Source organism: Rana temporaria, chromosome 5 (genome assembly GCF_905171775.1).
Source record: "Rana temporaria chromosome 5, aRanTem1.1, whole genome shotgun sequence".
Taxonomy (NCBI): domain Eukaryota; kingdom Metazoa; phylum Chordata; class Amphibia; order Anura; family Ranidae; genus Rana; species Rana temporaria.
Genome location: NC_053493.1, coordinates 4,728,775 through 4,744,704, shown reverse-complemented (window position 1 = coordinate 4,744,704; position 15,930 = coordinate 4,728,775). Strand labels below are relative to the sequence as shown.

Sequence of the window (15,930 nt, the reverse complement as noted above, 5' to 3'; positions counted from 1 at the left end):
TCTGACACCAGTACGTTGTATATTCTCCTGTACTGGGAGAGGGGGCCGGCATGGTCAGTTTATATTACAGAGCAGGAAGCGGCGCTCCTCTCCACCCGCACAGCTGTTTCCTGAGTTTCATGTACGGAGGGGGGGGGGGGGGGGGGGGGGGGGGGGGGGGGGGACGGTGCGGGGCCCATGTCAGGGGTTCTCATGCACACAGCTGCTGACCTCCTCCACTCCTCTCTTCCCATATCTCCAATGTAAGAATAATAGAGAAGAGACACGCCCACATCGGGAGCATCGTCTACACCCCCCCCCCCCTCCAATCAAAGTCTTATGTTCAGTTTCTATGGAGAGCAACCACAGAGTAGAAAAGCCCGTCACCTGCCAGCATGCCGTTCAGACATCAGAGGTCCTAAATAAATCATAAATCCGGGTGTCTGTGTATTTATTTTTTACTAAAGGGCCCAGAGGTCCCGGATGGCAACCCCCCTTTTTTTGTAATTTCTTTTTATTTCTTTTTTCATTTTTTATTAAAGCCCCCAGAGGTCCCCAGGTAGCAACCCCCCCCCCCCCTTTTTTTATTTATTTATTTTTACTAAAGGGCCCAGAGTTTCCCAGGGCCCCAGATGGCTACCCCCCTTTTTGTATATATATTTTTCTTTATTTCTTCTTTTTTTTGTAAAGGGCCCCCCCCCCTCCCGCTTCTCAATTTGCGGCAGCCCCCCCGCTTCTCAATTTCAGACGGAGGCACCCCCCCCCCACCGGTTCTCTGCTCCAGGGGGCCCATACCTAAAGCTGTGTAAGGGGCCCCATAATTCCTGATGGCGGCCCCCCTGGATGGCACTGTACTGCACTGATGATTGTATGTAAAAAAAACGAAAAAAAAAAATTGTGGAAACTATTGTCACATAAAATTGCAACTTCAAAAAACTCGCCATGCCTCCTACTAAACACCTTGGACTGTCTGCTTTCCAAAAAGGGGGTTATTTTTTTTTCCTGGAATTTTTGGGCATCAAGCAATGAGATCGGCCGTCAGTACATCAGAATCGATCGATATTCAGATATATCTGCAATAGTTTGTGGACTTTGGCCTGGATTCAAGAAGCAATTGCGCCTGTGTAACCATAGTTACACAGCGCAATTGCTTACTTGCCCCGGCGTAACGAATGCTCCTGATTCAGGAACCTCGTTACGCCGACTGCAGCCTAAGATATGCGCGGCATAAGGCTCTTAAGCCCGCATATCTTAGGCTGCATTCTTACGTAGGCCACTAGGTGGCGTTCCCGTTGTGCTCAGCGTATAGTATGCAAATTGCATACTAACGCCGATTCACAACGTTACGCGAGCCCTGCGTACGCAGTTTACGTCGTTTCAGTACGGCGTTTTTCGCGTAAGGCTGCCCCTGCTATTAGCAGGGGCAGCCAATGTAACGTATACCCGTTGTTCCCGCGTCGCGAAATTTCAAATTTACGTAGTTTGCGTAAGTGATTCGTGAATGGCGCTGGACGCCATTCACGTTCACTTTGAAGCAAATGACGTCCTTGCGACGTCATTTGCCGCAATGCACGTCGGGAAAGGTTCCAGACGAAGCATGCGCTCTACGATCGGTGCCGGATCGCGCCTAATTTAAATGATTCCCGCCCCTTACGGGATCATTTAAATTGCCGGCGCGCCCACGCAATTTACGGAGCTCCGTGAATCAAGGGCAGCGCAGTAAATTTGCGGGGGCGCAGGGCAAAAACGTTGCCCTGCGCCTCCGTAAAAAAAGCGCAATTGTACCTGAATCTAGCCCTTTATAACTTTCAGACAAACCAAATCAATATTCACTTATTGGGATTTTTTTTGTAGCAAAATATTTTTTTTGACAAAATTTATGAAGAAATTCGATTTTATCCGATATGTTTTATTGCAGAATGTAGAAAATATTGGGGGGGGGGTTCAAAATTTTCGGTCTTTGTAGCACAACCCCCCCCCCCCCCAAGAGGTGATCAAATACCACCAAAAGAAAAGCTCTATTTGTGTGAAAAAAATATATAAATGTTATTTTGGGTACAGCGTAGCACGACTGCGCAATTACCAGTTAAAGGGGGGGGGGGGGGTAAAACCTTCCGGCCGCTTTATTAGGTACACCTGTTCAGTTACTCGATAACACAAATTGCTAATCAGCCAATCGCACGGCAGCAACTAAATGCATTTAGGCATCTAGACGTGGTGAAGACGACTTGCTGAGGTTCAATCCGAGCCTCAGAATGGGGGGAAGAAAGGGGATTGAAGTGACTTTGAACGTGGCGTGGTGGTTGGTGGCACGACGGGCTGGTCTGAGTATTTCTGGGACCTAATAAAGGGGGTCCAACCCACTACTGGCAAGGAGGACCAAATAAAGGGGTCCAACCCGCTACTAGCAAGGGGGACCTAATAAAGGGGGTCCAACCCGCTACTAGCAAGGAGGACCTAATAAAGGGGGTCCAACCCGCTACTAGCAAGGGGGGCCTAATAAAGGGGGTCCAACCCGCTACTAGCAAGGGGGACCTAATAAAGGGGGTCCAACCCGCTACTAGCAAGGGGGACCTAATAAAGGGGGTCCAACTCACTATTAGCAAGGGGGACCTAATAAAGGGGGTCCAACCCGGGACTAGCAAGAGGGACCTAATAAAGGGGGTCCAACCTGCTACTAGCAAGGGGGACCTAATAAAGGGAGTCCAACTCACTACTAGCAAGGAGGGCCTAATAAAGGGGGTCCAACCCGCTACTAGCAAGGAGGACCTAATAAAGGGGGTCCAACCCGCTACTAGCAAGGGGGACCTAATAAAGGGGGTCCAACCCGCTACTAGCAAGGGGGACCTAATAAAGGGGATCCAACCCGCTACTAGCAAGGGGGACCTAATAAAGGAGATCCAACCCGGGACTAGCAAGGGGGACCTAATAAAGGGGGTCCAACCCGCTACTAGCAAGGGGAACATAATAAAGGGGGTCCAACACGCTACTAGCAAGGGGGGCCTAATAAAGGGGGTCCAACCCGCTACTAGCAAAGGGGACCTAATAAAGGGAGTCCAACCCACTACTAGCAAGGGGGACCTAATAAAGGGGGTCCAACCCGCTACTGGCAAGGGGGACTTAATAAAGGGGGTCCAACCCGCTACTAGCAAGGGGGACCTAATAAAGGGGGTCCAACCCGCTACTAGCAAGGGGAACATAATAAAGGGGGTCCAACACGCTACTAGCAAGGGGGGCCTAATAAAGGGGGTCCAACCCACTACTAGCAAGGAGGACCTAATAAAGGGGTCCAACCCGCTACTAGCAAAGGGGACCTAATAAAGGGAGTCCAACCCACTACTAGCAAGGGGGACCTAATAAAGGGGGTCCAACCCGCTACTGGCAAGGGGGACCTAATAAAGGGGGTCCAACCCGCTACTGGCAAGGGGGACCTAATAAAGGGGGTCCAACCCGCTACTAGCAAGGGGGACCTAATAAAGGGGGTCCAACCCGCTACTGGCAAGGGGGATCTAATAAAGGGGCTCCAACCCGCTACTAGCAAGGGGGACCTAATAAAGGGGGTCCAACCCGCTACTAGCAAGGAGGACCTAATAAAGGGGGTCCAACCCGCTACTAGCAAGGAGGACCTAATAAAGGGGGTCCAACCCGCTACTAGAAGGGGGAACCTAATAAGGGGGTCCAACCCGCTACTAGCAAGGAGGACCTAATAAAGGGGGTCCAACCCGCTACTAGCAAGGGGGGCCTAATAAAGGGGGTCCAACCCGCTACTAGCAAGGAGGACCTAATGAAGGGGGTCCAACCTGGGACTAGCTAGAGGGACCTAATAAAGGGGGTCCAACCCACTAGTAGCAAGAGAGCTAATAAAGGGGGTCCAACCCGCTAAGGGGGACCTAATAAAGGGGGTCAAACCCGGTACTAGCAAGGGGGACCTAATAAAGGGGGTCCAATTCACTATTAGCAAGGGGGACCTAATAAAGCAGATGTCCTCGGAGTTGTAGGTACGATTAGTAAAGGTTCTCTGGGACCTGAAAGGTAGTACAAGGTCCTTCCATGTAGAAAAGGTTGAGAAGGTTCCATGAATGAACAGAAATGCGATGGGCTCGCCGTGTTGCGCAGGGAGCTTCGCTCCGAGAGGGTTAAGCAGCTTGATGTTGCCGCTCGGCACAGTGGAAGACGTATAATTGGTATTTTTCATGCAAGGCTGACAAGGCTCTGATTATATTATACGGCACCGTCTTCCGCTGTTTGTCGGGGACGGCTGGGGAAAAGCCGGCTAATAAGCATGTTTCATGTGACAGCCGTACCCATCTGACTGGAGGGACGTTGTGTGGTGATGAGGCTCGGAGATCGGTGACAAGTATGTCATCCCCAATGAGGAGGTAGAGATGACAGAGGACCAACGCCAGACGCCATGTGAGGTGCCTGGCAGATCCGAACAGATATAGTCGTGCCCAACTAAAGGGCAACTATGGTTACATCACAATAATGCTGAAGGAATGCAGAATGTGCCACCTTAACCTCCTCCAAAATATGCCCCGCCTTCTTTTCCAGAGACACAACCAGGCTACTCATTACTCTGCTTATCTCTTCCCTGGACTAGCGCAACTTCATCTTTGTTGGAGGCTCATGAAGGCTGCAATTAGGCTCATCCACCTTACCAACCTCTCGGTGCCCTCCACCCCTCTCTGTCAATCCCTCCACTGGTCCCCACTCAGTGCCCTCCGCCCCTCTCTGCCAATCCCTCCACTCAGTGTCCTCCACCCCTCTCTGCCAATCCCTCCACTGGTCCCCACTCAGTGCCTTCCACCCCTATTTGCCAATCCCTCCACTCAGTGCCCTCCACCCCTCTCTTCATTGGTCGCCACTCAAAGCCCTCCACATCTCTCTGCCAATCCCTCCACTCAGTGCCCTCTACCACTCCGCCAATCCCTCCACTCAGTGCCCTCCACCCCTCTCTGCCAATCCCTCTACTCAGTGTCCTTCACCCCTCTCTGCCAATACCTCCACTGGTTCCCCACTCAGTGCCCTCCGCCCCTCTCTGCCAATCCCACCACTCAGTGCCCTCCATCCCTCTCTGCCAATCCCTCCATTCAGTGCCCTCCACCCCTCTCTACCAATCCCTCCACTGGTCCCCACTCAGTGCCCTCCACCCCTCTCTGCCAATCCCTCCACTGGTCCCCACTCAGTGCCCTCCACCCCTCTCTGCCAATCCCTCCACTCAGTTTCCTCCACCCCTCTCTGCCAATCCCTCCACTGGTCCCCACTCAGTGCCCTCCACCCCTCTCTACCAATCCCTCTACTCAGTGTCCTTCACCCCTCTCTGCCAATACCTCCACTGGTCCCCACTCAGTGCCCTCCGCCCCCTCTCTGCCAATCCCACCACTCAGTGCCCTCCATCCCTCTCTGCCAATCCCTCCACTCAGTGCTCTCCACCCCTCTCTACCAATCCCTCCACTGGTCCCCACTCAGTGCCCTCCACCCCTCTCTGCCAATCCCTCCACTGGTCCCCACTCAGTGCCCTCCACCCCTCTCTGCCAATCCCTCCACTCAGTGCCCTCCACCCCTCTCTGCCAATCCCTCCACTCAGTGTCCTCCACCCCTCTCTGTCAATCCCTCCACTGGTCCCCACTCAGTGCCCTCCCCCCCTCTCTGCCAATCCCTCCACTCAGTGCCCTCCACCTCTCTCTGCCAATCCCTCCACTGGTCCCCATTCAGTGGCTTCCACCCCTATTTGCCAATTCCTCCACTCAGTGCCCTCAATCCCTCTCTTCATTGGTCGCCACTCAAAGCCCTCCACCTCTCTCTGCCAATCCCTCCACTCAGTGCCCTCTACCACTCCGCCAATCCATCCACTGGTCCCAACTCAGTGCCCTCCACCCCTCAGTGCCAATCCCTCCACTGACCTCTGCTTAGTTTCCTCCATGCCTCTCTGCCAATCACTCCACTGGCCTCTGCTCAGTGTCCTCCTGTCCTCTCTACCAATCCCTCCACTGGCCTCTGCTCAGTGTTCTCCTGTCTTCTCTACCAATCCCTCCACTGGCCTCTGCTCAGTGTCCTCCTGTCCTCTCTACCAATCCTTCCACTGGCCTCTGCTCAGTGTCCTCCTGTCCTCTCTACCAATCCTTCCACTGGCCTCTGCTCAGTGTCCTCCTGTCCTCTCTACCAATCACTCCACTGGCCTCTGCTCAGTGTCCTCCTGTCCTCTCTACCAATCCTTCCACTGGCCTCTGCTCAGTTTCCTCCTGTCCTCTCTACCAATCCTTCCACTGGCCTCTGCTCAGTGTCCTTCTGTCCTCTTTACCAATCCCTCCACTGGCCTCTGCTCAGTGTCCTCCTGTCCTCTCTACCAATCCTTCCACTGGCCTCTGCTCAGTGTCCTCCTGTCCTCTCTACCAATCCTTCCACTGGCCTCTGCTCAGTGTCCTCCTGTCCTCTCTACCAATCCCTCCACTGGCCTCTGCTCAGTGTCCTCCTGTCCTCTCTACCAATCCTTCCACTGGCCTCTGCTCAGTGTCCTCCTGTCCTCTCTACCAATCCTTCCACTGGCCTCTGCTCAGTGTCCTCCTGTCCTCTCTACCAATCATTCCACTGGCCTCTGCTCAGTGTCCTCCTGTCCTCTCTACCAATCCTTCCACTGGCCTCTGCTCAGTTTCCTCCTGTCCTCTCTACCAATCCTTCCACTGGCCTCTGCTCAGTGTCCTTCTGTCCTCTTTACCAATCCCTCCACTGGCCTCTGCTCAGTGTCCTCCTGTCCTCTCTACCAATCCTTCCACTGGCCTCTGCTCAGTGTCCTCCTGTCCTCTCTACCAATCCTTCCACTGGCCTCTGCTCAGTGTCCTCCTGTCCTCTCTACCAATCCCTCCACTGGCCTCTGCTCAGTGTCCTCCTGTCCTCTCTACCAATCCCTCCACTGGCCTCTGCTCAGTGTCCTCCTGTCCTCTTTACCAATCCTTCCACTGGCCTCTGCTCAGTGTCCTCCTGTCCTCTCTACCAATCACTCCACTGGCCTCTGCTCAGTGTCCTCCTGTCCTCTCTACCAATCCCTCCACTGGCCTCTGCTCAGTGTCCTCCTGTCCTCTCTACCAATCTCTCCACTGGCCTCTGCTCAGTGTCCTCCTGTCCTCTCTACCAATCCCTCCACTGGCCTCTGCTCAGTGTCCTCCTGTCCTCTCTACCAATCCCTCCACTGGCCTCTGCTCAGTGTCCTCCTGTCCTCTTTACCAATCCCTCCACTGGCCTCCATTCAGTGCTCTCCACCCCTCTCTACCAATCCCTCCACTCACCTTTGCTTGGTTTCCTTCAATCCCTCCACTGGTCTCCACTCAGTGTTCTCCACCCCTCTCTACCAATCCTGGATCCCTCTTCATCTCTTCGCATTCTTATCTCCAGGACTTTTCCAGAGCCTCTCCCATCCTCTTGAACTCCCTGCGCCAATTTTAGTTCCAAGACCTCCTTCTCCCTAGCTCCCTCATCACCTTCTCACATGCTCTTCTCCAGGACTATTCCGGAGCCCCTCCCAGCCTCTGGAACTCCTTACCCAAATTTCTGTCCCAAGACCTCCTGCTGTATAGCTCCTGACCTCCTTATCCCATGCTTACCTCCAGGTCTTCTCTAGAGCCTTTCCCTTCTTCTGGAATTCCTCACCCCAGTTTCTGTCCCAAGACCTCCTGCTTCCTCATCGTTTTCCTCCCATGCTTGCATGCAGGACTTCCCCAGAGCCTGTCCTTTCCTCTGGAACTCCCTACCTCCATCTGTCCAACTATTTCTTACTCTGTCTTACACTTTTACTTGCTCTATCAGTTCATCCCCCACAGTCATTTCCTTTTGTATCACTTGCCCCTCCCTTTTAGATTGTAAGCTCTCATGAGCAGGGCCCTCCTACCCCTCTTGTCTTGAACTGTAATGTAACTGTCCTGTCGATCTTTCTATTGTAAAGCTCTGTGCAAACTGTATATAATAATAATAATAATAATAATAATAATAATAATAATTGTTGTATATCTGCCATAGGTCGGTATTGTAACAGGACGTGGGACGGCTGGTTATGTTGGGGCGATACGTCTATGGGAGAGATTTCCGAGCAGCGCTGTCCCGATTACTTCCAGGACTTTGACCCCACTGGTAAGTGCCAACATTGAAATCAGCAATAATAATTATATTCTCTAAATAGAAGCTATAACCAGCGGTGTATTTTGGTTTTGTGCTGCTCTAGGCAAGACTAAAATCGGGATCCCCCCCTACCCATCTACATTTGTCCCACCCCAGCCGCGGTATACCGTTCAGGGTCTGATGAGGAAACTGCAGCCGTTCACAGTGAACAGCTGCGGCTTCCTCATCAGACCCTGAGACATGATTCGTCCAAGTGCCACATGTGTGGTCAATGGGGCAGAGGATGGGATCAGCGGGACATAGGGCAGGGATGGGGTCACTTTTGGTGGGGCTCTCAGCAGAGCTGCTACTTTCCACACTGGGCAGAGCATGGAGTCAGTGGGGCAGGAGATGGGGTCAGCGGAACATAGGATGGAGTCAGTAGGGCAAAGCATGGAATCAGTTAGGAAGGGGATGGGGTTAGCAGGATACAAAATGGGGTCAGCAGGCAGAGAGACAGGGTCAGTAGGGCAGAGCATGGAGTCAGTAAGGCAGGGGATGGGGTCAGTAGGGCAGAGCATCGAGTCAGCGGGACATAGGATGGGGTCAGCAGGACATAGAATGGAGTCAATGGGACATAAGATGGGGTCAGCAGGACATAGAATGGGGTCAGCGGGACATAGAATGGGGTCAGCGGGACATAAGATGGGGTCAGTAGGGCAGAGCAGGAAGTCAGTAGGGTGGAGTCAGTAGGGCAAAGCATGGAATCAGTTAGGAAGGGGATGGGGTTAGCAGGACACAAAATGGGGTCAGCAGGCAGAGAGACAGGGTCAGTAGGGCAGAGCATGGAGTCAGTAAGGCAAGGGATGGGGTCAGTAGGGCAGAGCATGGAGTCAGCGGGACATAGGATGGGGTCAGCAGGACATAGAATGGAGTCAATGGGACATAAGATGGGGTCAGCAGGACATAGAATGGGGTCAGTGGGGCAGAGGATGGGGTCAGCGGGACATAGGACAGGGTCAGTAGAGCAGGGGATAGGGTCAGCAAGGCACAGAATGGGGTCAGCGGGGCAGAGTACCGGGTCAGTAGGGAAGAGCATGGAGTCAGCGGGGCAGGGGATGGGGTCAGCGGCACATAGCATGGGGTCAGTGGGACATAGGATGGGGTCAGTAGGGCAGAGCATGGTGTCAGTGGGGCAGAGGATGGGGTCAGTGGGACATAGGATGGTGTCAGCAAGACATAGGACAGGGTCAGTAGGGCAGGGGATAGGGTCAGCAGGGCACAGAATGGGGTCAGTGGTGCAGAGGACAGGGTCAGTAGGGCAGATCATCGAGTCAGTGGGGCAGGGAATGCGGTCAGCAGGACATAGGATGGGGTCAACAGGACATAGGATGGGGTCAGTAGGGCAGAGCATGGAGTCAGTGGGGCAGGGCATGGGGTCAGCGGGACATAGGATGGGGTCAGTAGGGCAGAGCATGGGATCAGTGGGGCAGACAATGGGGTCTGTAGGGCACAGAATGGGGTCAGCAGGGCAGAGGACAGGGTCAGCAGGACATAGCATGGGGGTCAGTGGGACATAGGATGGGGTCAGTAGGGCAGAGCATGGAGTCAGTGGGGCAGAGCATGGGGTCAGTGGGACATAGGATGGTGTCAGCAGGACATTGGACAGGGGATAGGGTCAGCAAGGCACAGAATGGGGTCAGTGGGGCAGAGGACAGGGTTAGTAGAGCAGAGCATGGAGTTATTAGGGCAGGGGATAGGGTCAGCAGGGCACATAATGGGGTCAGTGAGGCAGAGGACAGGGTCAGTAGAGCAGAGCATGGAGTTATTGAGGCAGGGGATGGGGTCAGCAGGGTAAAGGACAGAGGTCAGTAGGGCAAAGGATAAGGTCTCTTCTGGTGGGGCCATTAGCAGAGATGCTCCTTCCCATACTGCACACAGCTGAGGTTAAATTATTTTACAGACACAGCCTCAATCTGCACAGCCATGTGTAGCCGGCTGTTGCAGCTCTACTGTCTTTCCAATATGAGGATTTCACAGGTCAGAACTGCAACAGCCAGCTACACGCAGTGCAGATCGAGGCTTTATCTGCGCAAGAATCCAATCTCAGCTGTGTGCAGATTGGGTAGGAGCAGCTCTGCTTTATGTCCTATGTGACACTGAGTACAGTAGGAGAATGGGGGGGTGGGGGACCTACCAATTCTGGTACCGTATCAATGGGGGGGCACACCACCCTCTAGATCCAGCTGTCCTTACCCATCAGTGTGGTTACCCAGCAGGCAGTACCAGTGCAGGATGTGGATCAATCGACCCACCATGGGCGAGGATCGTCCCAATACTTTTGGTAATACAGTAAAACCTTGGATTGCAAGTAACTTATATTACAAGACAAGCAACATTTTGAAATACATTTTAACTTAATAGACAAGAAATGTCTTGCAATATACAAGTAGCTTTGGATCTGACTTGTGAGACTCCAAGTCGCTGAACCGTGTAAGGAGTTTATAGAAAAGATGCGCCTATGTGAGAGACAACAAAACCACTGCCCGCGGTTTTCCTCCCACACTCCACGGGTGGGTCACCGCTTGGCACGCTCTACTTATATGAGGAACTGAAAGTGACCACAAATCCCTCAGCAATCAACCACCGGGACGTGGTGAGAGGAAAGCAATGTTGCGTACAACGTGAGAACATGAAACACCCAGCGAAGTGATAAACCCAACAACAACAATACACAGGAATTACAGGCCAAAGAAAAGAAGCACAAAGTCCTTTAACCACTTAAGACCCGGACCTTTAGGCAGCTAAAGGACTCGGACAGTTTTTGCGATTCGGCACTGCGTCGCCTTAACTGACAATTGCGCGGTCGTGCGACGTGGCTCCCAAACAAAATTGGCGTCCTTTTTTCCCCACAAATAGAGCTTTTTTTTGGTGGTATTTGATCACCTCTGCGGTTTTTATTTTTTGCGCTATAAACAAAAATAGAGCGACAATTTTGAAAAAAAATCAATATTTTTTACTTTTTGCTATAATATCCCCCAAAAATATATAAAAAAATATTTTTTTTCCTCAGTTTAGGCCGATTCGTATTCTTCTACCTATTTTTGGTAAAAAAAAATTGCAATAAGCGTTTATCGGTTGGTTTGCGCAAAATTTATAGCGTTTACAAAATAGGGGATAGTTTTATTGCATTTTTATAAATTTTTTTTACTACTAATGGCGGCAAATTTTTTCATGACTACGACATTATGGCGGACACTTCAGACAATTTTGACACATTTTTGGGACCATTGTCATTTTCACAGCAAAAAATGCATTTGAAATGCATTGGGGTAGATTCAGGTACCGCTGCGCACTTCTTACGGAGGCGCACCGTACCGTTTTTACCCTGCGCCTACGCAAATTATCTGCGCTACGCTTCATTCATGAAGCAGTAGCTACGTAATTTGCGCGGGCGCTCCTTAAAACTGCCTGGCGTAAGGGCGCGTAATTTAAATGATCCTGTAGGGGGCGTGGATCATTTAAATTAGGCACGTTCCGAAACTTTCCCAACGTGCATTGCGGCAAATGACGTCGCAAGGACGTCATTTGCTTCGAAGTGAACATAAATGGCGTCCATCGCCATTCACGATTCACTTACGCAAACGACGTTAAATTTTAAATTCGCGATGCGGGAACGACGGGTATACGTAGCATTGGCTGCCCCTGCTAATAGCAGGAGCAGCCTTACGCGGAACCCGACGAACGGAAACGACGTAAACTGCGTACGCAGGGCTCGCGTAGGGTTGTGAATCGGCGTTAGTATGCAATTTGCATACTATACGCTGACCACTACAGGAACGCCACCTATCAGCCAGCGTAAGAATGCAGTCTACGATACGATGGCATAAGAGCCTTATGCCAGGCATATCTTAGGCTGCAGTCGGCGTATCGAGGAGAGTTTGGGAGTTAACCACAAGGGGGCGCTGAAGGAGTTAAGTGTGACCTCATCTGTGTTTCTAACTGTAGGGGGGTGTGGCTGTAGGTGTGACGTCATCGATTGTGTATCCCTATAAAAGGGATCACACGATCGATCACGGCGTCACAACTTCTTGGACAATCTTGCCTTGAACCTTGTCTCTTGTCAACCTTGAACTCTTTGGTCCTCCCATGAATTTCCAATTTAAGCCATGAATTTGCACTTCCTGTTAGGCAGATTATTGTGCTCTCTCAAGCTAATATCTTGCTCTTAAAACAGGAAGAAGTTCTAACTGTTTGTTAGTGTGAAACGGGTCAGCTCTTCTGTCCATTCTGCTGTGGCATGTATTTTTGATTTAATTTTTTCAATAAAAGGCAAAAACTTTTTTGGAGTGCGGCTGTCCAGAACTTCTTCCTGTTTTAACTACTAGCCGACCAGCCGCCGTCATTCTACAGCGCCAGGTCGGCTCTCCTGGGCGAGAGCCCATAGTATAATAACGTCGGCTCTTAGAGCGGCCACTAGGGGCGCGTGCGCACCCCCCGCTCGCTCCCGACTCCCGTGCGTGTGCCCGGCGGGCGCGATCGCCGCCGGGCACCCGCGATTGCTCGTTACAGAGCAGGGACCGGGAGCTGTGTGTGTAAACACACAGCTCTCGGTCCTGTCAGCGGGGGAAATGCTGATCTTCTGTTCATACAATGTATGAACAGAGGATCAGTGATTTCCCCTAGTGAGGCCACCCCCCCCACAGTAAGAACACACCCAGGCATACTTAACCCCTTCCCTGCCCCCTAGTGTTAACCCCTTCACTGCCAGTGGCATTTTTATAGTAATCCAATGCATTTTTATAGCACTGATCGCTATAAAAATGCCAATGGTCCCAAAAATGTGTCAAAAGTGTCCGAAGTGTCCGCCATAATGTCGCAGTATTGAAAAAAAATCGCTGATCACCGCCATTACTAGTAAAAAAAATATATTAATAAAAATGCCATAAAAATACCCCCTATTTTGTAAACGCTATAACTTTTGTGCAAACCAATCAATAAACGCTTATTGCGATTTTTTTACGAAAAATACGTAGAAGAATACGTATCGGCCTAAACTGAGGAAAAAAAAATGTTTTTTTTATATATTTTTGGGGGATATTTATTATAGCAAAAAGTAAAAAATATTATTTTTTTTCAAAATTGTCGCTCTATTTTTGTTTAAAGCGCAAAAAATAAAAACAGCAGAGGTGATCAAATACCACCAAAAGAAAGCTCTATTTGTGGGAAAAAAAGGACACCAATTTTGTTTGGGAGCCACGTCGCACGACCGCGCAATTGTCAGTTAAAGTGACGCAGTCCCGAATCGCAAAAAGTGCTCTGGTCGTTGGGCAGCAATATGGTCCGGGGGTTAAGTGGTTAAGAGCAAGATGTTAGCTTGAGAGAGCACAATAATCTGCCTAACAGGAAGTGCAAATTAATGGCTTCAATTGGAAATTCATGGGAGGACCAAAGAGGTTGACAAGAAACAAGGTTCAAGGCAAGATTGTGCAAGAAGTTGTCCAGGGTGCTATCCAGTATCTCAGGTGGCTTTTAGAGGGAGGTTTAGGTCTGGGTCCTGACACCGTCGCCCTCTCTAGACAATACATTGCATACAAACAGATGGCCCCCCCATACACTCTCCTTTGGGGGTTGTATCAGTGTAGGGGGGGCGCTTACAGCAGCTCCGTCTTTTCTTCTTTGAACTTTCCTCTGAAGGCAGACATTTGTGAAACACTCCTATTAATGAATATCGTGATCTGTGTCTTGTGACATTGATGTACCATTTATTTCTCCAAGAGAAAGTCACCAAGGAATGCGATGACAAGGGCTTCTGGTTCCGGCACCCCGAGAGTAACAGGACGTGGAGCAACTACACCCGATGTAACAAACACACCCATGTCAAAGTCAAGGTAACGTTGTACTAAGCCCTCAGCATTTCTTTAGCAGAACTCAGCGCTTCTCAATCTTTTAGAAATGGTGGATCCCTTTTTAAAAGTACTTCATGTCCCGAGGCCCCCCAAGTCTAAGCAATGGGAGACCTGAGCCTGGGATGATGAACACAACCACCTAGATGACGTGAACTTCACATCAGAGATCCCCCCGGCTAATCAGAGGTCCCCCCTTTATATTAGAAATCCCCCATAACATTAGAGACCTCCTCTTTACATCAGAGGTCACCCATTCACATCAGAGGACCCCTTTTTTTATATGAGGTCACCCATCACATCAGAAGTCCTCCCATCAAATCAGAGGTCCCCCATCACATCAGAAGTCCCCCCATCTCATCAGAGGTCCCCATCTCACCAGAGGTCCTTCCATCTCACCAGAGGTCCTTCCATCTCACCAGAAGTCCTCCCATCTCATCAGAGGTCCCCCCATCTCATTGGAGGTCCCCCATCACATCAGAGGTCCCTCATCACATCAGAGGTCCCCTCATCACATCAGAGATCCTCCATCACATCAGAGGTCCTCCATCACATCAGAGATCCTCCATCACATCAGAGATCCCCCATCACATCAGAGGTCCCCCATCACATCAGAGGTCCCCCATCACATCAGAGGTCCCCCATCACATCAGAGATTTTCCATCACATCAGAGATCCTCCATCACATCAAAGATCCTCCATCACATCAGAGATCCCCCATCACATCAGAGATCCCCCATCACATCAGAGATCCTCCCATCACATCAGAGATCCTCCCATCACATCAGAGGTCCCCCCATCACATCAGAGATCCTCCCATCACATCAGAGGTCCCCCATTACATCAGAGATCCTCCATCACATCAGAGATCCCCCATCACATCAGAGATCCCCTCATCACATCAGAGATCCTCCATCACATCAGAGATCCCCCATCACATCAGAGGTCCTCTCATCACATCAGAGATCCCCCATCACATCAGAGATCCTCCATCACATCAGAGATCCCCTCATCACATCAGAGATCCTCCATCACATCAGAGATCCCCCATCACATCAGAGGTCCCCCATCACATCAGAGATCTTCCATCACATCAGAGATCCCCATCACATCAGAGGTCCCCTCATCACATCAGAGGTCCCCTCATCACATCAGAGATCTTCCATCACATCAGAGATCCCCCATCACATCAGAGATCCCCCATCACATCAGAGATCCCCCATCACATCAGAGATCCCCCATCACATCAGAGGTCCCCCATCACATCAGAGATCCCCCCATCATATCAGAGATCCCCAATCACATCAGAGCCCCCCCCCCCATCACATCAGAGGTCCTCCATCACATCAGAGATCCCCCCATCACATCAGAGATCCCCCATCACATAAGAGGTCCTCCCATCATATCAGAGATCCCCCATCACATCAGAGCCCCCCCCCCATCACATCAGAGGTCCTCCATCACATCAGAGATCCCCCCATCACATCAGAGATCCCCCATCACATCAGAGGTCCTCCCATCACATCAGAGGTCCTCCATCACATCAGAGGTCCTCCCATCACATCAGAGGTCCTCCATCACATCAGAGATCCTCCCATCACATCAGAGGTCCTCCTATCACATCAGAGATCCCCCATCACATCAGAGATCCCCCATCACATCAGAGGTCCCCCATCACATCAGAGGTCCCCTCATCACATCAGAGATCCTCAATCACATCAGAGGTTCCGTCATCACATCAGAGATCCCCCATCACATCAGAGATCCTCCATCACATCAGATGTCTTCCCATCTCCCAATTCATTTTGCTGTAGTTGTTTTCCTGTTTCAGTTCTATTCCAATTCAATATTTTCCAAAAAGTATATTAAAACCTTTGATTTATTATCGTCTAATTTTGACTCCACGGTTGACCAAATTCCAGCCGTTGATCAAACCCGTACTAGGGTGATAGATTGC

At 51.0% G+C, this 15,930-nt stretch overlaps 1 protein-coding gene across 1 annotated transcript in view; it reads left to right on the top strand.

Moving 5' to 3' along the window:
- Positions 1-15,930, top strand: part of CALCRL (calcitonin receptor like receptor) — an 83,721-nt gene that overhangs the window by 33,338 nt on the left and 34,453 nt on the right. Inside the window, exons 4-5 of the mRNA XM_040352082.1 lie at positions 7,990-8,100; positions 13,846-13,958. Of these exons, the coding sequence (XP_040208016.1) occupies positions 7,990-8,100; positions 13,846-13,958 (224 nt within the window). The remainder of the gene's footprint in view (positions 1-7,989; positions 8,101-13,845; positions 13,959-15,930) is intronic.